This window comes from Acomys russatus, chromosome 29 (genome assembly GCF_903995435.1).
Source record: "Acomys russatus chromosome 29, mAcoRus1.1, whole genome shotgun sequence".
NCBI classification, from domain to species: domain Eukaryota; kingdom Metazoa; phylum Chordata; class Mammalia; order Rodentia; family Muridae; genus Acomys; species Acomys russatus.
Window position 1 is genome coordinate 42,351,022 of NC_067165.1, and position 24,584 is coordinate 42,375,605.

The 24,584-nt window shown below is 47.5% G+C and overlaps 1 protein-coding gene across 15 annotated transcripts in view; it reads right to left on the reverse strand.

Moving 5' to 3' along the window:
- Positions 1-24,584, reverse strand: part of Camta1 (calmodulin binding transcription activator 1) — an 850,861-nt gene that overhangs the window by 25,223 nt on the left and 801,054 nt on the right. For 14 of the 15 annotated variants that reach the window (XM_051171599.1, XM_051171601.1, XM_051171608.1 and 11 more), the window contains one exon: positions 2,612-2,763. In XM_051171599.1, coding sequence (XP_051027556.1) covers positions 2,612-2,763 — 152 coding nt within the window. Of the gene's footprint in view, positions 1-2,611; positions 2,764-10,495; positions 10,537-24,584 lie in introns of those variants that run through there. The other variant, XM_051171609.1, reaches the window with a different exon arrangement.

The window sequence follows — 24,584 nt, forward strand, 5'->3', positions numbered from 1 at the left end:
CGTGGCAAGTTGGCACCCGCAGCTACCAGGCCTGAAGAGCACAGTTTGGTCCCTGGAACCACATAGTAAGTGGCCCTCTGGCTTCCATGCATGCATGCACACACAAGTTATTTTATTTGTAATTACATAATTTAATTGTAAATGTGTGCATGAGTGCAGGTGTGTGCTTGAGAAGGCTGGGGGGCGGGTAGGTTCCCTGGAGCAGGAGGTAGCGGCAGTTTTCAGCGCCTGTCAAGAGTACTGGAACTGAAATGTGCAGGCCCCTGTCTGATGAGCCAAAAAGAAGTACAATCTAAGCCTTACAAAAAGAGCTACAGGCAGCTAAGAGATGCTGAGAGTGGGAGAACCGGCCTTCCCTGGGGAGGAGCACACTGACCAGTTAAATGGTCAGCCCTGAAAACAAGTAACATTATGTAAGCTGAGCATGCTGCATAGAGGAGTATGTATGCATGTATGTATGGACGTATGTATGCACGTGTGTATGCATGTATGTACGTATGTATGGACGCATGTATGCATGTATGTGTGTATGTACGTATGTATGCACGCATGTATGTGTGTATGTATGCATGTATGTACATATAGTCATAGATACACATGGATGCAATGACAATTAATGAAACAAGAGGCCGAGAAACTGAAAGAGAATAATCATGGGATGTGAGAGGCTTGGGGGAAGGGGAGAGGGAGGGGGAAGAAATGTAACTATATTATGATCTAAAAAACTGTAACTTCATATGGGTAATAAGGAGTTTGATATACCCATAAACTGTATTTTACTGAAATGTTGAATTTTAAAAAGGATTTCGTTTAAACATATAAAGTAAAAATTATTCAACAAAAAGGTTGGGCAACAAGACATCTCTTGTGTGACTTGCCATCGCTCTCACAGCTACAGTGACTGTGACAGCTTCCCAAGATGGAAGGCACATAAAAAAAATCCGAGATCAGTAGAAGCAGAGATACTATGCTTTGCTTTCATCGATCACTGATATTAAAAATCCTGGTGCTGAAGGAGAGATGGCTCAGCAGTTGAGAGCACTTGCTGCTCTTTCCAGCACCCACATGACAGCTCACAGCCATCTGTCAGTCCAGTTCCAGGGGAATCTGATGTCCTCTTCTGCTCTCCAGAGGCACTGCGTGCACACAATGCACATACACAGGCAAAACACGCATGGACATAAGGTAGGAAATGAATTAAAATATTGCTAGTGTTCCACATTTACAAGGTTTACAAACAAACAAAATGCACTTTAAGAAAGAAGAACATTCTTCCAAGCATTGTGGTGACAGACACCTTTGACCCAAGCACTGAAGAGGCAGAGGTGGCAGACCTCTACGAGTTCAAGGCTACTATAATCTACATAGCGAGTTCCAGGCCAGCCAAGGGTATATGGAGACCCTATCACAAAACAAAATCAAAAACAAAAACCACCACCACCACCACCACCAACAACAACAAAAAAAAAACCACCAAAACAACAACAACAACAAAAATCCCCACAAAATTCTGCAGAGGAAACTGTCCCTCGCATGAAGAGCAGAAGGGATTTCCCCGAGGTTTTCAGGCAAGGCCTTGGTAGCTGAGGCAGGAAATACCACCGGGTCTTCAGGCTTATCCCCAGACTTCCTCAAAGCAAAGCTCCTAGACGGGATGTCCACGGAGGCCTCAAGAGCAGTAGCCCTACAGCCATACTTGATCTCCCTGTGCCTGGCCACGTGATACATTCGCTGAAAAAAGTATGAGAGGGGCTTAGTGAATACAGGCGCTTGCCGTCAGGGCTGACAACCTGACTTCAATCCCTGGAGCCAAGGTGTGAGGAGAAAACTGACTGCCCACAGTTGTCCCCCTGGCCTCCACATGTGTGCCATGTACACATACATTAATTAAAATGAAGAAAAGAAAACCTAAAAAGAATAGGAAATAAACAAACCCCCCCCCCAAAACAAAAAAAAGGGGGGGGAGGAAACATTGTGACAGATGCTTTATTTTTTTTAATATTTTATTTAAATTTTAATTTATGTGGCTTGGTGTAGAAGTGTCAGATCTTGGAGTTACAGACAGTTGTGCGCTGCCACGTGGGTGCTGGGAATTGAACCCAGGTCTTTTGGAAGAGGAGGCAGTGCTCTTAACCACTGACCTCTCCAGCCCTGTGAAAGATGCTCCAATGTGACACTGTCCCTCACTGAACAATCCTCCATGAACCATTTTTTTTTTTAATTCCCCTTCTGGGAACTAGAAAAGGCTTAAGCACTGCTGAATTAAACTGTGCTCTATATTTCTTAAGATAGGCAAAGATACAAACCAGGAGGAGTGATTTAACTTGGAGTTCCAGCAGATGTGCCCCTGGCTGTTCCTCCCATTTGCTAGGGAACACAGTGAGACCCGAGACCAAGAAATACAGCTGAAAACTGGGGTGGTGTGTAACAGTCTGCACCCAGGCCTCTGTCACACTGCACAAACTGAGCACAGGCACCAGGAAGCAGGGTCCCCGGACATCTTATTCCAACCTATGAATGACATTAGTAGCAGCAGAGAGGCCACTGGGACCAACTGCTTCATGCATGAATGAAACATGAGCAAACAGAAGCTGCCAACGGCAAGGCCTACCTGGGCCTGGCCCCCTCCAGTACCACTTCCGCTGCCGCCTCCGCTGCCGCCTCCGCTGCTTCCCTGCTTGTGCTGCTGGGAGCCCGTCATCTCGGCCATCCTCCGCTCCATCTGTTCCAGGCGCTCCAGGATGGACATCCTGAACTGGTTATCTAGGGCAGAGCAGGAGAGTGAGGCTGCGTTCGAGAAGAAAAGCATTTGACCTGTGGCCTATGCCAGCTTCTGAGCCTGGCGTCCAAAAGGCTGTCAGTAGCTCTGCCAAATGAGGGACTACAGCAGGCCAGTTCCCCAGCCCAGCACACAGGCTGTCTCCACACACCACAACGTAACGCTTACAGGAGCCCACAGCCCTCAGAGGAAGGACCAGGAAAATCCCTTTGTGTCAAAATTCTTGCTTTTGGGCTCCGGGTTCTCACTTCACTATTTCTCTGTGGAATTCCCCACAGAGACCCTGAGGAGATCTGGCAGACCCTGTTACCATCCCCCAGGGCAGACACGGGAAGTGGGTATGACACAATAAGATGATTGTGAGAGAGTGGGCAGGAGGGGTATTAGCTCTCTTACAAGTTTAGCACTCTCTGTCACAGACAGGTACCTACTTCACTCCTACGCTAAGAAGACAGCAGGCCACCGCCGAGGAGCTGGGACCGTAACCCAGAAAGTATGATTCGGCACCACTGAGTAAAGGCCACTCGGCACAACCGCACCTTGACCTGTGTACACGTGAGCACACACGCAGGAAGAGTCAAGATATGTCACAGGGATAATAAGAGAAGCCCAAATAATTATTAAGGCATCAGTGCCCATATTAATGCCACAGATTTTCATACGTATGGTGCTGGGGTGCCAGGAGCAGTGAGGAGGGCAGAAAAGGCCGATTCCTGCTGGGGCCCAGTGGGACTGTGAAAACAAACCAGCTGGAGAGTGTGACCGGAACAGTGGATGGGCACAGAGCTGAGGCACGTTAGGAAAGGCGACCCTTAAGTCTGGCCAGTGTGAAGAGAATAGCCAGGCACGCCAGACAAGAACAAAGGGGCGAGAGTTGTGTATGGGAATAAACGCGAAGGCTATGAGGCAAGACATGCAAGGAGCGGTGGAAGAGGCGGCCCACTGGGAAGGGAGGGTCAGCTGAAGAGGTGGGCTGCTCGGAGCCCTGCGGTGCTGTGGGCTGACTGTACAGCTAGGATAAACCTACAGCCCCTCCAGTCTCAGCTCAGGGAGCGGGGAGGGCAGTTACTGTGGGAATCACACCGGTTCATACATGTCCCATGTTCAGAACATACTATGTTACTAAGTGTTCTCGTCACCAGCTTCTAAAGTGGAACTATGGTCCTCAGGATCTCACAAATGACAGCTACAGCCCAAAGTTTCTCCCCAAACTTTGAAAGGCACAGCTCTGTTCAGAACATGGCATCTGAGTCATGGAAAAAGGAAAGCTTGGAATGGGGACATCTGCCAGTGTTCCCAGACTGGTGAGTGGGGCAGCTAACGGAGGAGCAAACGGCAGAGGCCAGCAGACCACCAACCCGGGAGGCAGGTACAGGTGCTTTACAGACAAAGACAGGCAAAAAGGAAACACTACACAGGCCTGGAGTGCCCCGAAAAACAGACTTCTCCCTTGGAAACTCTCTGTCAGATTCACTTTAAAACCAAAACGCAAGAAGGAGACCTTGTCACTAGTCCTGATGTCACCTCTGCAAATACAATTAACAGAAACAAGCGGCGTTTGCTCAAGGGAAATGGGCCCCACCCCAATCTCTGCTCTAATTTCACGTGCACAGGTGGATACAGGCACCTTGGAGGATTTCACCGAGAATTACACGCCTGAGTAACTAGACATCAACACTGGCTGAGATGAAGGCGGAGGGATATAAGCAGAGGAGCCTTGAACAGGTCCCAGGAACCTAAACACAGCAGGAAAACTCATCCCTCCGTCTGAAGACAGAACTCCACCCTTAGGTCACAGCTCAGCGCAAGCAGCAGGACCATCATCCTCCTCGGGACACGCAGAGGTGCCTGCTTCCTCCCAGCGCCGCAGTGCTCAGCCCAGCCTGGGCCCACACTAGGCTACCTCACCGGCATGACACGGCTTAATTCTAAACCAAAGCACAGTAGACTCAGCGGCCAAGATGAAGAGCCCTCAGGAGACACAGTCAGGGAGGCACTGAATGCCTGAGACTTGGCCACCCCCACCACAGCAGTTCCCTGTGGTCACCTGCCATCCTTCCTGCCAGGCCCAGACACAACAGACTGTCCTGATCTGCAAAGGCAAAAACCTACAGCTACCTCACTGGCTTCTTACCCACAGGAACAGGCCTGCCATGTTGCTCCACAGTGAGTGCTTCCATGTTAACAAGCCACTCCAAGAGGCACTTCACGAAGACACCCAGCCTCTGAATCGTAGGCCAAATAAACACCTATCTTTTATAAAGCATCCAGTTTCGAATAGAGCTGCCTCTGTATCCATGTCCTCTCCATCCATGGGATCATTTGAAAGATGGAAAAAATATTTTTTTGTTGTTGTTTTGTTTTTTGAGACAGAGTTTGTCTGTGTCGCCTTAGCTGTCCTGGACTCATTTTGTAGACCAGGCTGGCCTCGAACTCACAGTGATCCGCCTGCCTCTGCCTCCTGAGTGCTGGGATTAAAGGTGTGTGCCACCACTGCCTGGCGGAAAATATTTTTTTAAATAGACATGGGGGGTGAGAGGCATGACAGGGAGATGGCTCAGTCCATAAAACACTTGCCATGCAAACACGAGAACTTGAGATTTCCAGCTGGCGCTCAGGAGGTGGAGATGGGCTCTCCAGGGCGAAAGCTGAATGGGCAAGGCTCCTAGTTTGAGTGAGAGATAAATACAGGTCGAGAGGGAATGAGGAAGACGCCCACGTCAACCTCCGGCTTCCATGCTGAAGTACTTACGTACATGCACGCACAGAGAACATACAGAAAACCCAGGCCTGGCAGCTGGCCTGTCACCACCGTGACCTAAGAGGCCAGAGGGTTAAGAGTTCAGAGCAGACTAAGTAACTTAACACCCTGTCTCAAAATTGAAAAGGCCTGGGAACTGGGCATGGTGGTGCACACCTTCAGTTCCAGAACTGAGGAGGCTAAGTCATGCAGACTAGCCTGATCTACATAGCAAGTTCCAGGCCAGCCAGGCCTACACAGGGAGACCCTCCCTGTCAAAGAAAAAACAAACACAAACGTCAGAATGCCTAGGACTGTCTATCAGTGATTCTGTGCTTGCCTTGTGTATAGGAGCCCTACAGCACAACCCCAGCAAAGCATCCACACGGACCAGTACGGGTTTCTTGTCATCCCTGAATTATATGGCACAATTACTGACACAGCATCTACCTGGGATTAGATACCGTAAATAATTGTGAGACAACAAAACACATGGAAAGACACACTTAGGCTCTACACAAACACTCTGAGTCAGAGACCTGAGCCTTCCTGGATCCTTGTATCTTTGGAATGTCCTCAAACCAACACACACTAGGTACTGAGGAGGTACCAAATGTCATATCTCAGTAGAAAATGGCCTCTGACACTAGTGGTCCTCACTTTAGGAGGGCTTATGAGACCGCTGGGCTCTATTCCTTGAGTTTCTGACCCCGCAGGTTTGGGTGAGGACCAGCAGTTGCACTTCTAACAAGTTCTCAGGGGTGCCAGGGATGCTAGTTGGGACCACATTTCAAGGAGTCTGGCTCAGGCCCTGGCTTGCTTCCACTGTGAAAGAGCACCCTCTCTCTTCCACCGAGTGCTTGGTTGATCGTCTGACCGAAGCAGATTCCTTCCCAGCACAGCCCTGGGGAAACTGCTTGGTCCCATCCACACCAGCTTGTTGAGGAGAATTGGGACCCACGCCTTTTCCCCAAGTGCAAAGCCAACTCAGATCTGTCCGGACTTGAAAACATTAAGACACACCCCCCTTCCTTCCCTCCTCCTGCACAGTCAAGCACTAACCTACATTCCCTTTGTTTCTTACCAGTTTCTATTCAAGGTAGGGTGTCTCCCAGGTGTGTGTCTCTGCCCTTGCAAGTCTTTAAATTGGTCTATTTGTCTGCATGGCTTCAGCAAAGGAAAGGTACTTTAGCCACCATTGGGCCCTGCCCCACAGAACAAGCACGCACACGCACCTACACCCTAGCCAGAAAGTAAGTCATCCTGGCACCTGACTCACCAATGCTCCCATGAAGACTATGCTCTACCTAAACCTTTTCTGTTTTTTTAAGTGGCATTCTTCAACAGGACATCAGTGACATGGAAGAAGGAACACAGGAGATAGCAGAGATCTTTCTTTCTTTCTTTCTTTTTTTTGGTTTTTTGAGACAGGGTTTCTCTGTGATATCTTGGCTGTCCTGGACTCGTTTTGTAGACCAGGCTGGCCTTGAACTCACAGCGATCCACCTGCCTCTGCTTCCCAAATGCTGGGATTAAAGGCGTGCACCACCACGCCTGGCTATATCAGAGATCTTAACTCTGGTGTGATCCACCTGACGCCTTGTTTCTCTCATCAGTGAAGGAAGGACTCCAATGCCTCTTGTACATTAAATAAACCAACACATAGGTCCAAGTGAAGGGACTTCAAAATGTGAGCTTCTGCCACACGGGGTCTTCTCCCAAGCAAAGCTATGGGGCCTTTAAATATTAAATGTTTAATGATTTTTATTTACACACATGTGGCAAAGATCACAGAGTTCCCATAAGCCCCTCGCCCAGTTGTCCCTAATGCCAGCATTCATTTAACCCCTTCGTTAAGATGAGGAAACTAGCCGGGCGTGGTGGCGCATGCCTTTAATCCCAGCACCTGGGAGGCAGAGGCAGGTGGATCGTTGTGAGTTCAAAGCCAGCCTGGTCTACAAAGTGAGTCCAGGACAGCCAAGATATCACAGAGAAACCCTGTCTCGAAAAACCAAACCAAACCAAACCAACCAACCAAACAAACAAAAGATGAGGAAACAAAGGTTGCCAGGGCCCTACTATTAACCACAGGCCTGAGACTGACTAGCCCCCGGCTCCCTGATGCGCCTTGTTTCTTTCGAGACTCAGCCCAGGACACAGCACACATCCGTGTTCAGGCTCCTTTAGACTTGTGACTTTTACCAGCTCTTATTCTTCACTTCCATCATTTTAAAGACTATTCGCTGGATAGTCTGCAAGTGATTCTGCATTTCAGGTTTGTCTGCTGGTTAGATGAGGGCTGTGGGGTTTTTAGGAGACAGCAGTGGGTCTGGGATGGTGGATGGATGATGCGACCCTTGACCTGTTTGGTTTGGGCAGGGTCTGCTGGAGTTGTTGGTAACATTGGGATTGTTCTCCAGCAGTCTTTGGAAGCAAGGAATCAAATCCTGTCTGTGTTTGCAGGGGAGGCCACTGAGTTCTGTGTCACAGGGAAGAGGTGTCACACGTAACCTGGAATTCTCCAGTGAGGAAGGATGCCCTGTCCACTTCAGTCACTTCAAGAAATTGGCCTTGTTGTACTTATTTCCCACCCTGGGTCATAAGTTATTGACTTCTTGCTCAAAGTGTCCCAGCTCCAGCCACAAGCTCTTCCAGGCAGGACCCCACGCTCTCCTGGTGTGTCACCACCATCTTTCTCTTCTGAGCACTTCCTCAATCTTCAGGGATCACAAGATGGTGCAGGTTTGCCTTTTATTTCTCCTGCCCCAGCCTTAGACGCAACAACCCCGGTGAGGTGTGGAGCATGACTCCTTTCACTGGAGAATGGTGTTTAGGAGCCAGGACTTGGTGTGGTGTGTGCTCACTACTGCTGGTGATCACTGTTTCTAGGCTCCATCAGCAGACAGAGCTAGTAGACATGTGTATGCATACAGACACATGCAACCACAGCAACCCATCTGTCCCTACATTGAAATAAACAGTCTCAACATGAATCAAGTGAACATGATTACAATGTTCATTCATACCCTCTGGGGCCACTGAAACAAACACATACAGATGATGAAAAGAAAGAGTGCTGGGCTGGAGAGATGGCTCAGTGGTTAGGAGCACTGTCTGTTCTTCCAGAGGTCCTGAGTTCAATTCCCAGCAACCACATGGGGACTCAGAATCATCTGTAATGGGATCTGATGCCCTCTTCTGGCATGCAGGTGTGCATGCAAATAGAGCACTCATATACATAAAATAAATAAACAAATCTTTAAAAGAGAAAGAAAAGAAACAGTGTTACCAAGCAAGGCAACAGGAGTCATGACATGCCGCGAATACCACCCAGGGAGCGTGGATAGATGGCGAGGAGGAGGAGACAGCCTCTCAGGTACACAGGAGGACAGGCACAGCAGCAGGCCCGACCACTGTCGAACTCCACTTCTTACAGTTTCAAAATATAAGGATAAAGAAAACTGCACCCATTGTCATGGATAACTCTGATGATGTCAAAGATCAGAAAGAAACATGACACAACCAACTGCTGCCCAACAACCGAGGATGGCTTGGTGGAGCTGCGTGTAGCGGCACACACCTTAAACTCAGCACTCAGGAGGATTAGGCGGGCAGATCGTTGAATCAAAATCCAGCCTGGTCTACGTGGTGAGAGTTCCAGGTCAGCCAGGTCTACATAGTAAGACGCTCTCTCAAAAAGTACAAAGCAGCAAACAGGAATAGCTACCTGGGGCTTGATTTACCCAATGCCAGCCTTTCCCGTTATGCAGAATACCACACAGCCAATCAGGGGTGGGTGGGGGCACGCCTAGTTCTCTGATAGGAATTCCCAACTCTCAAAGGGATTCATTTAAAATGTTTTGAGCCGATGGTTGCCCAAATCTTTAAAGAAAACAATGTCAAGAAATCGGATGCCCACAGCATCCTCTAACTTTAGAAAACATGGCATCTGCTGCTGGCAGAGTGGAGACATGCAGGGGTTTGGTCCTCTGCTCTGAGCGTGACAGAGTGTTTGCCAGAAAAGACCCAGAGCCTGCTGCACCTCTGCTAGCTCCTGATTTTGTGCATCCCACTTTAAGTTTTTGAAATGCTATTAATTTTCATGGTTGTACTGAATGGTTTCCAATATGAGATAAAATAATTTAAAATACTGGGGCCTGGGACTGGAGAGATGGCTCAGCAGTTAAGGGCACTGGCTGTTTCTCCAGAGGACCTGGGATTCAACTCTCAGCATACACATGGCAGCTCACAACTGACTGTAACTTGAGTCTCAGGGGACCTAATGGCCTCTTCTGGTCTCACTGGGCACCAGGCATAGAAGGGATGCACAGTCGCGCATGCACACAGAGCACCCATGCACATAACATTGGCTCAGCACTTTAGAGTACTTGTTGCTCTTGCAGAGGACTTGTTTGGTTCCCAGCACCAACACCGTGGCTCAGACCCATCAGTAACTCCAGTACCAGAGATCTGGCACCCTCTTCTGATGCCCACAAGTACTACATGCATGTGATACACGCAGGCAAAACACTCACACACATAAAATAAATCTTTAAAAAAAAATCTTAAATCAAATCCTTCTCTTTGAACCTGTAACATAAAACTAAAACCTCTGTTTTACTGTGGCATGCTCATTAGCAACTGCTCAAGGTCATGTTGATGTTTTTTGTTGCTTTTTTTTTTTTTTTTTTTTTTCTTTTCTTCTAATTCACTCTTCTCTGAACACAGCAGGAATTTTCCATGCCTCTGGGCCCCAGCTAATGCTGCCCTTTCCCATGTCCACCTGTGAACTTCTGATTCTTTAGAAGCTCAACCACCACTTTCAACAGGGTATTAACAACAGCTACTGAGCAGCTACATGGAGTACCTCCAGAGGCCAGGCACACCTCACGTCTCAGTCATCTTCCCAACAACAAAAGGGCTCCCCTCTTTGCTTAGAGAGGAGAAAGTTGAGGCTTAGAAAACAGCTTACTTACCCAAAGTCATGCTGCTTGTAAGCATTGGGGTGGAGCTCTGAACACAAGACACTGCAGCCAGCCTCCCTTCCCTGCCTTGCAAACACTGTGCACTCATTTCCTATAAATCGTCCCACAATGAGTGAGACTGGGTCGCTGGGACCTGGCACCAAAAGCAGAGTGACTGCTTAGGGGAAGGAGTATTGCTTTCTAATTTAAGCACCTGAGAGCCAAGTTATCAAGTTATCGATGAGGTCATTTACTGACTGTCCAAGGACTTGGCAATTTCACTGCCATGGTGGTCTATGTGCCAATCAGAAGTTCTTACTGTTTGCTTCAGTGGAGAGAGGTTGGCTGAAATGGGCAAAAATGCAATGGAGCTGACTTGGAAGGAGGAGAGAAAAAAGCTGTGTTTTCCTGTCTTTTTTTTTTCCAGTTCAGGTAAAGAAATGATGTCACTACACAGTGCTGGCCGAGGAGCCTGGCAGCAAAACTCAACCATGTGACGTCCTCAAAGATACAAGCTGGAATTTCCCAGCAGAGCAATGTCACTTTTCTGCAGCCGCTGGCGCTGTACACTAAAAATATCACTGACCCCTAACTGTTAGATGCCCCCTTTTCACTTGGGAAACGGACTATGCAAATAACCAGCCACAGAGCATACCTTTGTGAAAGCAGAGCCTGTAATTAGTTACCAAAGCTAAACACAGCCATCAGGCTAGGCTGCTGTGTAAACGTGACATTTTAATTATGCGAAACAAAAGAAACAGTCTCTAGAACAACGTCAGATGCATGCTTGGGCACCGACGTCTGCGCATCAGCTGCTGCGCAGTACACGCAGAGACACTTTGAGTCCTCTTGCCAGAGTAGGAGAAAGTTTGCCTTGGCAGGTAAATGAATGAAGGAGCCACCATCAAATACCATCTGCTATTTTAAAACACGTTATTTGTGTCTCAAGTGCACATGTGCCTCCTGTTGCTCTTTGGACAGGGAGCGAGAGGCCGGCTCTCGTTCCATTTCCAGCCCTTGGCTTCAGTGGCAGCAAGAGCTGACAAGGCAGGAGGAGGCATGGCTCGGACTATTTCTGTAATGAACTGTAATTGCTGCTTAGGAAGTCTCCTAAATGTTTCAGGAAGCCTGGAAAGATGGGGAAAGTGAAGTCACTTCTTCATTCCTTCCCAGAATAAATGGGGCCACCGGAGTCCATTAAGCTGCGCCTCCCTGGCTAGCCACGTAAGATGTCCAAGCGCGGAGGGAAGAGGAAGGGCCAGACCACGATAAGGCACACGCTGTACCACTCCGATTTTCCAAAGCAACTGCTAAATTTAGCCTTAGGAAAAACCTGCCATACTCCACTTTTTAAAAACCCTCCAACTCTATGGATCAAAACACTAGAATGGGAGGTTAGGGTGTTTCCTCTGCCTGCAGTGGTTTGGGACTCCAATTTCTCCTCCTTGTCTTTGTTCCACACCGGTCTAAGCAACAGTCTTAGGAAGGCCCAAGAACTCTTTTTGGGAGGCTGCTGAACAAAAGCAATCGGACGCAGCACTGAGGAGCAAAGCAAATGATCCCCCTCACCACTCACAATTGTCCAACATGAGAGCCAGAGGACCACCGAGCTGTGTGGGGAGCCCGAGAAGCTCAGTCGGCACTGCAGAGAGAGAGAGAGAGAGAGAGAGAGAGAGAGAGAGAGAGAGAGAGACAGAGAGAGAGAGCACCCCAAGGTACTGCAGGAGCTGACCTTGCTGTCAATAAAGGACAGATCCACCTGGGATTCAAGGCAGCAAAAAACGGCAGCTAATTAGAACCAATGAGAAGAAGGCTCCACCCAAGGACTAGAGGGTCTGAGAGAAGAGGCTGCACCCCAGGACCAGAGGGTCTGTGCCCCTTTAAGTTTGCAAAGGCTCCAAAAGGCAGCCAAATCAGAGGGCAGCCTCAACAGCTCCAGGCCACGGAGAAAATACAATACAAGGAAACTCATCATTTTGGACAATCAATGCACGTTAATATAGAGGAAATACGATAAACAGAAAAGGAGACATCTGACAGACACGGGGGAAGACAAGACAGGAAGACATGAGTTAGCAGAGGAGCTAACTGGCTTTTATGAAGAAAATTCAGGCTTAAGGCCCGAAAAGGACAAAGTATGAAGGCAGAACTGTCAGCGAGCGTGGACATGATAATCAAGTGAAGACAGGCTGGCTGGTCCCAGTGTCATCAAAAGCCATTTAAAATCCTTGGGGTGGGGGACACTATGGAGAAGGAGGGTTGGAGGAGATTTCTACTGTGCCTTTACTGATCTGGAGCTCGAGAGCTGTGATAACCAAGGCAGTTGAAGCTTCGTTAACCAACAGGGCTCTCAAACATGTGAGCCCAGCCTCTACCTAAAGGACTGCATGCACACTCAGACAGAAAAGCCTTGCAGTCCCCAAGAAGCCACGAGGTACGTCCAGCCCAGCCACAGCCTCGCAGCACACAGGGTACATAGCAGAAATAGGCACTGAGCTGGGCATGGTGGCACACGCCTTTAATCCCAGCACTCGGGAGGCAGAGGCAGGTGGATCCCTGTGAGTTTAAGGCCCATCTGGTTTACATAGTAAGTCTGAGACAGCCAGAGCTACGTAGAGAGACCCTGTCTCAAAAAAAGAAAAAAGAGGGGTAAAAAGAAAGAAAAGGAAGGAAAAGAAATAAGTGATGTCACCCATCTGAAAGATAAGATGTGACCTTCATTAACAAGCTATTGTCATTTCTATGATGGTCTGGCTTTTCCTCACCAAGTTACTAAAAGCAGTTGCTTGCTTTGATTTTATTTTTTGATCCTGGGTGTCATGTACCTCAAACACACCTTTTAGCCAAGAATGACTATCAGCTCCTCATCCTCCTATCTCCACCTCCAAACGTGGGATATTACAGCATGCACCACCACACACGCGGGATATGACAGCGTGCACCACCACACACGCGGGATATAACAGCGTGCACCACCACACACGCGGGATATGACAGCGTGCACCACCACACACGCGGGATATGACAGCGTGCACCACCACACACGCGGGATATAACAGCGTGCACCACCACACACGCGGGATATGACAGCGTGCACCACCACACACGCCCTTGCCACTTCCTGTCCTTCTGGCATGGCCATCTTTTTTCTATCTGAGTGAAGAGACATCAAAGACCAGGCTCCCAGAACAAACCATCCATCCCCCCGAGGCCACCCTAGAAGCAGTGCTCTGCAAGGCTGGGTAGGAGGCAACACGGGGCGGAGGGCAGAGACTCAGTAAAGAAGATGTTTTATGGACACCTGGGGAAGAGCAGCCAGATAACCCCATATGCTTCCAGTCAGGACTTCTACTCACAGGGGATGCTCTTACTCCCACGTTCCAGATGCTTCCTCCACACTGGGGAGGAATTCCCGTCGGTTTCCGACTTGCTCTCTAAGAGTTGTCAGAGGCCTTGGTTTTTCAGAGCTGACTGTGTGGGGTGTCACCCGCACAAACACACCCTGATGACTTGCTAGCTTGTGGGAATGTTAGAAAGTTCAAGATATTTCAAAAGCAAGCATTTTATTTGTTTATTTTTGAGACAAGCCTCACCATGTGGAGCACTCTATGTAGACCAGGCTGGCCTTGAACTCACAGAGATTCCCCCTACCTCTGCCTCACAAGCACTGGTATTAAAGACATGCACGGCCATGTCCAGTCTGGCATTTTATTTTATATTTTTAATTTTTTAAGATTTATGTATTATGTATACAGTATTCACCAGATCACATTATAGATGGTTGCGAGGCACCATGTGGCTCCTGAGAGTTGAACTCAGGACCTCTGAAGTGCAGTCAGTGCTCTTCACCACTGAGCCGTCTCTCCAGCCCCATTTTATTTTTTAAAACAGGGAGTTTGGCAATGACATACTTCTATCTCACAACTTGAACATTTAATAATCATATTTTTCACAATGCTAAAAAACTTTGGAATAAATATAGACAAAGTCCTTTTTAGATGAATAGATTAAAATAATTTGCAGCCAGGAGTGGTGGCGTACACCTTTAATCGGGAGGCAGAGACAGGTGGATCACTGTGAATTCGAGGCCAGATTGGTCTACAAAGGGAGTCCAGGACAGCCAGGCCAACACAGAGGAACCCTGTCTCAAAAACCTAAAAAATAAATAATAATTTAGGAAGAAACAGCTGTTTTCCTTAAAATAATGGACATATTACAGGTAAGTCTCAATAGATAAAAGACATAAAAACAGTATTTTATACTCCATCACTTGTCTTTCTGATAAAAGAATAAACATTTTGTTAAATTTGACGCAGTTGAGACATTTTATTTGTGAAAGAAACAACTAGTTTTAGGAAGTGCTCGGTCCTCACTGCCTTTCCCTGTGAGGGTTGATTGATCCTGGGCTCCATCTGTGCATCAAAAGAAGGAAAAGCCCACATCTCCACCATGGCGCTCACTGCAGTGGGGAGTGTGGGAGGGGACTTAGCACTCACGCCCTATGCCAGGCCTGATCGTCTGGGTTAGGCAGAAGAGCTAAGGTGGCAGTGGCTTTCACTAGAGTGGTACAGGCTTGACTTCAAACAAGGGTGGGGGCCTGCCCTGCCCTGCTACCTTCACCTGAGCCCCCAAAGTGGACAACCTGAGCCACTCCACTTAGAGTACAGTTCTAAAAGTGTGGGGACAGTTAAACAGTGGAACAAAAGGCAGCTAAGGATGCCGGCCCTGGAAAGCCTCCATTGCCACCCCCAACACCACAGCTCCTTTCTCCCTCCTCACTTTGCTCATCCTCCCTCTCTGTCCCAGTCTAGCCCCCCAGAGTCCACTTAGGCCCTGCTTAGCTGGTGGCAATCCTGGATGTTTGAGGTGGCTGATGAAAACACATACAATTAATGACAAATCAGATGAGGCCAAATCAAGACTCAGGAAAGAGAAACACTCAGCCCAAGCAGTTATACAGAAAACAGCACTAAATACTCCAGTTGGGGTTAAACGGGAGTCCTTGATTTCACTCACGTAGCAGAGTGAACGCAACAGAGGCCACTCATGTCAGGATCACAGTCTGTCACGTGCCTGGATGCATGACCTCCCCTAATATCAAAGTCTGAACAAGGGACTGGAAGGCTGGCCCAGCAGTGAGAGGGCTCTCTCGGAAGACACGGGTTTGGTTCCCAGCACTCACTATCACACCTGCTTGTAACTGTAGCTCCAGAGGATCCAATGCCCCCTTCTGGCCTCTGTAGGCAGTGCACTCACATGTACAATGCACAGAAACACGCACACACATACACACACATACACACACACAATCTGAAAGAAACAACTTCCACAGGTACTAATAAGAATGCTATGGCTGGGCATGGTGGCGCACGTCTTTAATCCCAACCCTCGGGAGGCAGAGGCAGGTGGATCACAGTGAGTTCAAGGCCAGCCTGGCCTACAAAAACGAGTCCAGGACAGTTAAGGCTACACAGAGAAACCCTGACTCGAAAAAACAAAACAAAACCAACCAACCAAACAAACAAAAACCAAAGGGCATCTAGGACAGCCAGGGCTGTTTCACAGAGAAATCCTGTCTCAGCAATAAAATAAAATATTTTTTTAAAAAGCTACAATTTCAGATTCAGTTTCTTTGCAACAGAAACAGTTCTGGGCGTCAACAAGTTCACAAAAACAAAAACAAAAACAAAAATGTCCAATGTGGTCTAACTTCTCAACTCTCTGTTGAAATGGCCTAAACCAATGAAAAATTAACTGTTAATTTGTTAATCAAGTAACCAATAAGATTGCAGAAAGGAAATGTTTTTTAAAAAGTAAGTTTATGCTGCATTCATAGCTATCCTGTGCTACACGCAGCTCAAAGGCCACAGCCGGACACCACAGTATATGCTGCCATGCAAGGGGGCATCACCAGGACAATACTCTTGATACTGGACCAAAACCCGAAGTCAAAGTGGAGTTAGAAATACTTCATCCACTCTGTGTTGTCATCAGCAACAGGAGTATGACTAAGGCGCTCACAAACTAGCTCAGCTCAGCATCTTTTCCGTCCCATCCCATCTCCCACCTTAGGAGACTCCCTCTGTCACTCAGCTCCCCTTCAGACACCGGCCAGCACGCAGGACCTCCTTAACCCAAATTCTCTTTTCTCTCTCACAGCTTTGAATCTAAGGCACCTCAGAAATATGTGTTTCAAGGTCTCTGCTCCATTTGGATAAACTAACAAAGAAAACAAGATTACAACTACAACACAGAGTAATGTTAGGGTTATGCCATCCAGAAATGTAAATTACTCCTTGGCTTTGTTTTCAGCTGTAGAGAGTGCCGACCAGGAGATGGTTTGTGGGTAATGGGGCTTGTCACCAAGGCTGACCGTCTGAGTTCAATCCTCGTGACCCACATGATGGGAGGAGAGAGCTGACTCCCACATTGTCCCCTGGCTCCATGTGTACTTCATGGCACACGCATCCACACACAAACAGAAATAAGTAAAATAAATATAATAAAATCGAAGTATAGAGAGTATTAGGCCTACTCTTCTGGGGACGGTGCTGAGAGGCACTCAGGATGGTCCAGCATTTGACATACCGTCGTAGGCTCTCTTACAGACAGCATCTGACGAAGCCAGGCTGTCTAGAACCCTTGGCCACAGGATTGTTTACCTGTGCACCAAGAAGGTTCGGAAAGCACCTAAGACCGCATGTGGTTTGCGCCCAGGCAGACTGCGAGGGGTTCGTGCTGTGAGGCCTGAATTCCTTGTGAGGTTCCCTAAGACAAAGAAAACAAGTCAACAGTGGCTCCAGGTGTGCCAAGTGTGTCTGTGACAGGATCGAGCGGGCTTTCCTGATTGAGGAGCAGAAGATCATTGTGAAAGTGTTGAAGGCACAAGCACAGAGTCAGAAAGCAAACTAAATATGCAGCCTTTTAAGTAATAAAAATCAAGGCTTGGTCTATGAAAAAAAAAAAAAAAAAAGAAGAGTACTAGGCCTGTCATTTTTCAGAGTATCATTTTGAGTTCTGTATAAGAATCCTCATGAATAATGCTCCTTTTCCTAAAATAATTTTCTATGTTTTTCAAGACAGGGTTTCGCTGTGTAGCCCTAGCTGTCCTGGATTTGCTTTGTAGACCAGGCTGGCCTCAAACTCACAGAGATCTGCCTGCCTCTGCCTCCTGAGTGCTGGGATTACAGGCATGTTCCCAGCTTCTATGTAAATTTTTGCTCAAGCATTACCATTTTGTTTTGGTTTTGTTTTGGTTTTTATAGACAGGGTTTTTCTGTGTAGCCTTGGCTGTCCTGGACTCATTTTATAACCCAGGCTGGCCTCGAAGTCACAGTAATCCAACTGCCTCTGCCTCCCGAGTGCTGGGATTAAAGGTGTGTGCAATCATGCCCGGCCTGTTTTCTTTTTCTTTTTTTAAGATTTATTTTTTTTTTATTATTACATATACGGTGTTCTGCCTGCACGCCAGAAGAGGGCACCAGATCTCATTATAGATGGTTGTGAGCCATCATGTGGTTGCCTGGAACTGAACTCAGGACTCCTGGAGCAGCAGCCACTGCTCTTAACCGCTGAGCCATCTCTCCAGCCCAAGCATTACTGTTGCATGATGTGAGGTTCACTATTGCCCTGGTGTATGGACGCATCATAAATGTGTGCTACGCGTTGACACTATGGAAATTATGCAACTCAAAGCTTTATAGTACACAACACAGGTCCCTGTTATGGTAGTCATTCTCCTGAAAATGCAAACATTTACTGCAGGTTGAAAGGGCTTGGTTCCCAGGCTAGCCCTGGGGCCTTGCACGGTTTAAAGTGGTATTACTATTACTGATAAGCCTATAAGCTCTCTCTCTCTCTTTTTTTTTTTAATGTCCCCCATAGTCACAGACACTTAGAGCACTTGGTTACCAGTTGGTGGCCTATTGGGCTCTTTAGATGGTAGGGCCTCCGCGGGAGAAGTGCAGAAACTGGGGGTGCCCTGTCCCACTTCCACTTCGGTCTCTTAGCTCCATGCTTGCATTAGGAGAAACAAGCGCCCTTGTCACTCCTGCTGCACGCTGGCCTATCTCCCCACTACCCCTCTAGGTTGCCTTGGATACGGTGTTTTATCACAGCTTATACACTCTTAGAGGAGTCATCAGGTCTGCCTTTATTTTACATTAGTAACCAGATCGCCTCCCACACACTTAAGAGCCAAGGGGATTGATTCTGGCTAGGGCAGAATCAATGGTTTCTTTCACAAGAAAAGACAACAGGACACTTAAATACAATCTTCGAGGGGAAGTCCAAACCACAAGCATGTAACGTGAGGAAACCGAACCATACTTTCTGAAGATGCTCCTAAGGATGATTCGCCAGCAGCCCTGAGGGGTCAGTGATCGGTAACGGGTCCTGCTGTCTCCCTGTTTAACCAGGGGCAGTGTAAGAACACAGAATGGAGCTCCGCCGCTGAGAGTCTGTGGCAATCTGACATAAGGGTCAAAGAGTGTCCGTTCCCACACGGCGAGCCCACCTGACCTCCCTTCCTCTGACCGCAGCGCTAGGGCCACACCACGTCTCGAAGCCACACATTCAAATCCCGTAGTGTTAGGAGGCAGGCCTCTGGCGAGTAGTCAGGTCACCATGGAGTCCTTATAAACAGGACTACTGGCCTTTACAGGGTCCCAAGGAACCATCTTGCTCCTCTGTAACACTGATACAAAAGGCTGGCACCACCACCGGGGAGAACACAGCACGTGGGCGGGCACCCTGACCTGGGACTTTCAGCCCCCAGAACTGTGGAAACCACTGTTTGTAAGCTGCCTGCCAAGTAGGATGTCACCATGGTCCATAAAAACTAGTCCTGCCCTTTACTCAAGGTGGTAGTGGCACTACAGGCCAGTGTGAGAGGACAATCAGGCCTTGTCAACGCGAATGCCACCTCTCCTCCTGTAAGAGGCCCGACACTTGACCATACCCAGCCGGACTCCAGAAAAGCAGCTGGCTCATTTGTGCCAATAAGTGGCATTCCGGGAACTTCTAAGAAGGACGAGCTGTCTTCTGCTACACTTATGGATGTAAAGCTGACACTCTGAGCAGGCCACTTCAGATACGGCTGCTGGGAAGAGCCAAGAGAGGAAGGCAGATTCCTTATGATGTCACTTGCATAATCAAACCAGTGGGCTCCCTTTGTAAGCTGATTCAAGGGGCGTCTTGTCATTTTGCAGCTGAAGATGGCTCAGCGGGTAAAGGTGTTTCCCTTGTAACCCTGGTTATCTGAGTTTGACCCTTAGGAACCTCATAAAGATCGGAGAACTGACTCCGTAATGCTGTCCTTTGGGCTTTTCACCTGTGTCATAGCATGTTGCACATTTTCATATACGATAGTAGACTTTATCTTATATCGTTTTCTCCATTAAGAGTGCTGGCTGCTTTTCCAGAGGACCTAGGTTTGATTCCCAGAGTCTACCTAGCCGCTCACCAGTCTGTAATTCCAGTCCTAGGCAATCTGATGCCTTCCAGCCTCTATGGGCACTAGGCAAGCGCAGGGCCCACATATACATGCATGCAGTCAGAACATTTATACTCATAAAATAAAGTTTAATGTTTTTAATTTTAAAAAGGAAAGGTGTAGCCGGGCGCAGTGGCGCACATCTATACTCCCAGCACTCGGGAGGCAGAGGCAGGCGATCTCTGTGAGTTCGAGGCCAGCCTGGTCTACAAAGCGAGTTCAGGGCAGCCAAGTCTACATATAGAAACCCTGACTCGAATAAACAACAACAAAAAAAGGAAAGGTGTGAAGAGACTCTATAAAAATGATCTTTTTGCTAAATACCATGAAAATTCTATTTTTCACTTATAATTAAAAAATATCCCCTCTCACCAACTATATATTAGTTTACCCTAACACTGCTAAACTTGTCTCTAGAAGCCTGGGTAAATTACGGCAGAAACAAGCTGCCATGCTTATCTGGAGCACAACTTACTGCTCATTACCCACAGAGATGAGAAAGATGGCAAAGGCAGGCAGGCAGACTATGCTGCAGCTTAGCTGGAGCCCATCTGTTGTCGAATTTATGTCTTCAAGAATCAGCTTAACTCTTCAAGTTACTGCCAAGTGAGGCGGCCCAAGACACAGCCCACAGGGCAGAATCACACCAGAACACCAGAACTGAAAGACAGTCTAGGAACTGCCTTTTGACTCTCTTACTGTGGCCTACAGCAACACATCCAGGCAGGCAGGCAGACAGACAGACAGACAGACAGACAGACAGACACACACACACACACACACACACACCAAGGCAAAAACTGCCCAAATCAACACTTACTCTGAGCAACACACTGATTTTAAAAACTGGTGGTGCTGACCCACTAACCCGCCATCCCAAACCACTTAAAGCTGTGGGAGAGAGATAAGGGACTGGGATATAGGGATATAAACTACTAGTTTAGTCAGTGGTGAGGCCGAGCCACAACGCCAGCGCCCATCTTACCCCGTAGGATACGACACACGCCAACGGTCACCTATGCACACTCCTCGACAGCAAGCTCCCCCGCCAACCTTAAGAAACCCAGGAAGATGATCCACATGGCTGACCTAAGCCACGTTCCATGGGTAGTGTCTGGGTTTTTAGAGCCACCTCAAAATCACATAAGGACTCACAGCCAGCAGGGAGAGACCTTGAACCAACCTCAGTGGGAGGTCATGTGAAGTTGCTGTCTAGCCAGTCAAGAGACAAGACCAAACTTAATGTATAAATAGGATCACACCGGTTTCAAGTTTAAAGAATATTTTTACCTCAAGATTCTGGCCCTGTTTAGTGAGGGGCATGAGGCTGAACGATGTCTTTATTAACTACTAGATTGCGTCACAGCAGACAGAGTCAGGGAAGGAAGCTATGGCCGCCCCTCATGCCGCACCCTCACAGGCCTCTCATCCCACCCAGATGATGGAATGAGGTGAGACCTGAGTTAAGCTTGGAGACTAGGCAGACAGAATTTAACATGGTGTTGAGGTGCAGAAGCTAACGGCCCGGCTGCAGTCCTGGATCACTATTCGGTTAACCTAGTCAGTGGTGGTAACTGTCAGAGCTGAGACAGGTAGAAAAAGCGGACAGAGGATATGGTTGATCCTGGAAGTTAACAAGTATTAGTTTTAAATAATGGAAAACTGTATTTATTTACCCCTGCTTCTCACATTAAAAAACAAACAGAAACAACCTACATTTGTCAGCAGTTTAATGACTGTATATCACTGTTCCTCCCGTATTTCCTGTCTGCAACTTAGTACCCATTAGTTACAATTTGCTTGAAACATTGTATACAGTAGGTACTTCAAAAGCAGTTTCCTTGAAAACATTGTATACAATAGGTACTTCAAAAGCATGTGAGTCCATTTCTCCACATGGTATGTCTATTATGCCTGTCTTGGACAATAATATGAAACTCAAAAAATAAAAGTTACCATGATACTGCCGAAATTTTGATTAATCCATAAAAAAGAACTTCTCGAGATGTAATATGAATAAATTAATAAAATGTATTTTAAAAAAAGAACTCTAAAAACAAAGCATGGGAAAGATCACACAATAAGCTCCTGCTGCTCCAATATTTTTTTTTTTTGAAAGCCACTATTTACAAGCTATTATGTCACAGTTTTAAAGAATGACTTTCCAGATGGCAAAAGCATTTTGTCTGCCCTCTGTGTGGTAGCCCACATGTAAGGGCAGAGGAGATGCCCTCTGTGTGGCAGCCCACATGTAAGGGCAGAGGAGATGCCTACTGTGTGGCAGCCCACATGTAAGGGCATCACAGAACAGAGAGGAGTCATGTGATTTCTGGGCTTTCAAGGTTTCTTTGCTCTGGAAGAGGGTGAGCTTATTCATACAGATCTCTGCAGGTCTGAACACCAAGATCTCCATGACAAGGTGACAATGATCATACGTGTCACTTAGTAGGCTAAGAAGCACTTCATAAATGTTAAATGTGGCTAGTGTTAACGTGATTGTCAGTGTAACTTCATAAGTATCGTTTGGATTTCTCCCACCGTCATTTAAAGGCTTCATGGCTATCTGATCTTACATGAAATGAGCATTTTTAAAAGGATAAGAAACATAAAATTACTCACATGTTGCTTTATTCTACAATTGTTGGATAGCCTAAAGTAGAGTTTACGGCCAACCCCTAGGAAGTGCGTATGATTTTACAGTGTTGTTTACTAATTTCAGTAGTTTCCTCATCTCCTTCTCCTCCCTTCCCTTTCCTTTGTCTAATCTGCCTTTATTTCATCTATTTTTATCTGGGTTCATGTAATCTATACCTCAGCAGTCTCCCTTATGTCTCTCGCCCCTTGTTGGAAGGTGAGCTACGCACAAATAAACCACAGCACTCACGGCTGCCAGGAGCTTTCTGGCAGAGGACTACGTAACTGAAATCAGCTCCCAAATCCCAGGCTCAGGCGTTGTGATGGGATGCTCCGCTAATGTTTAGTAACGAAGACCTGGCACCAGACGGAGCGCTTCCCTCTTTTGGAAATATCGATGGGACACAAACATTAAATGACACTAAACTGGAGAAAGCAACACGCTTTAACTAAGAGAAGACACAAAACCACACAGTGAACAGTGGGGAGCAGAGGAGGACAGGGGTACGGGGCTAGGAAGAGATGAAGGACTTCCAGAAAACCAGGTCGGGCAGTGCCAAGCTTAATAAAATGGTTTCTACTGATTTTCACTGGGCAACACGGCAAGTTGTTTTGTACGAATGCATTCAATTTTTAAAAAAACATTTCTTTCTTTCATTTTTTAAAGGCAGGCTATTCACAAGTACCGTAACTTCCAAAGTTCATGAGAAAGAGTAGCATACCCGAAATCATTAAGACAGATCTCCAAAGGAAACCTTAGCTCCCCTAATTTACATATCCCCGCACTGCCAGGGGCCAGCCACTCCAGAGCTCAGCCTGGAATCCTAGCTGTCAGTAAGAGCTTCTCGCCTCCTTCTGCAGACTCTTTCACTGTGATTTGCTCCTGTGAATGAAGACTCCTCACTTCCACCTGTTACCCACAAATTCTACAACAGTTCAGCCATATCACTGCGATGCAGCAGCGACAGCTATTTCTAGGCAGGAGGACCCAGCTCAGTCCTGAAGAGAAGGCCGAGGGGAAGTCTGAACCGCCATGCCTGAGGCTTAATAACGGACACACTGCTGTTAACTCTTAAATGATCTACGTCCTGCTTGGATCATCTAGGGTGGAATTAACCAAGACTGAACTTCCTAAGCAATATTCACAACTTCAATGTTTTTTTTTTCTTCCACTACTAAAGCCAAACGTTCCCTGTAAGTAAATATTAAAGATCATCATTCCCTAAATCCAATACAGAGAAAAAGATCCAGAAGCTCATTTTCTGGTTTTCAAATAACATGGTTTACCTACAAACACACACCAGGAAAAACACTGTGTGCCGCTTAATGTTTTTCTTTCTTGGATTTCGGGAGTAATAGTTTCTGTGCACACAGATTCTGGAGGGAAACTGTTCAGCCACCGTTTATTCATTTTACAACAAAACTGGTTAGGAGCATGGCTATGATGTGAATTTTGGCTTTCCTGAGAAACATAGCCTGTTCAACCAAGGCAAGGTAAGAGGCTCTCTGGAGGTCCCAGAGCCTTCCGGATTGGTTACTGCGTCTTCCTCATTAGCTACCTCACTTTAGCCAAGAGACATCAAAATTAAGCGTCCGTGGGCCAAGTTAGGATGGCGAGACAAGAAGACAATGCGCAAGACAATGGTAAGCGCTGCTTCTAACGCTGTGTAAATCACGGAGAATCAAAGAGCAAGGCGGCCACCCTGGGCATCTACTCGGAGGGCAAGAACGTTCGTGACCCTCCTCCCCGAGTCTAGGCTGCAGGTAAGCCAAGCCGTTATCAAGTTCTTCCACACCTGCCCTCTCAACTTTCCCCGCTGGCTTTGGGCGCATGGAAAACAAAGCGGCCCTGCTACACACGCTGCCTGCACCGCGGGTCCGGGCGGGGCTGTGGCCGCTGCTCAGGGAACCCGGCAGCCGGCGACGGGCGCGGGCCCCGCGGACAGAGCGGGAGCTCAGCGCAGCAGCGGAACA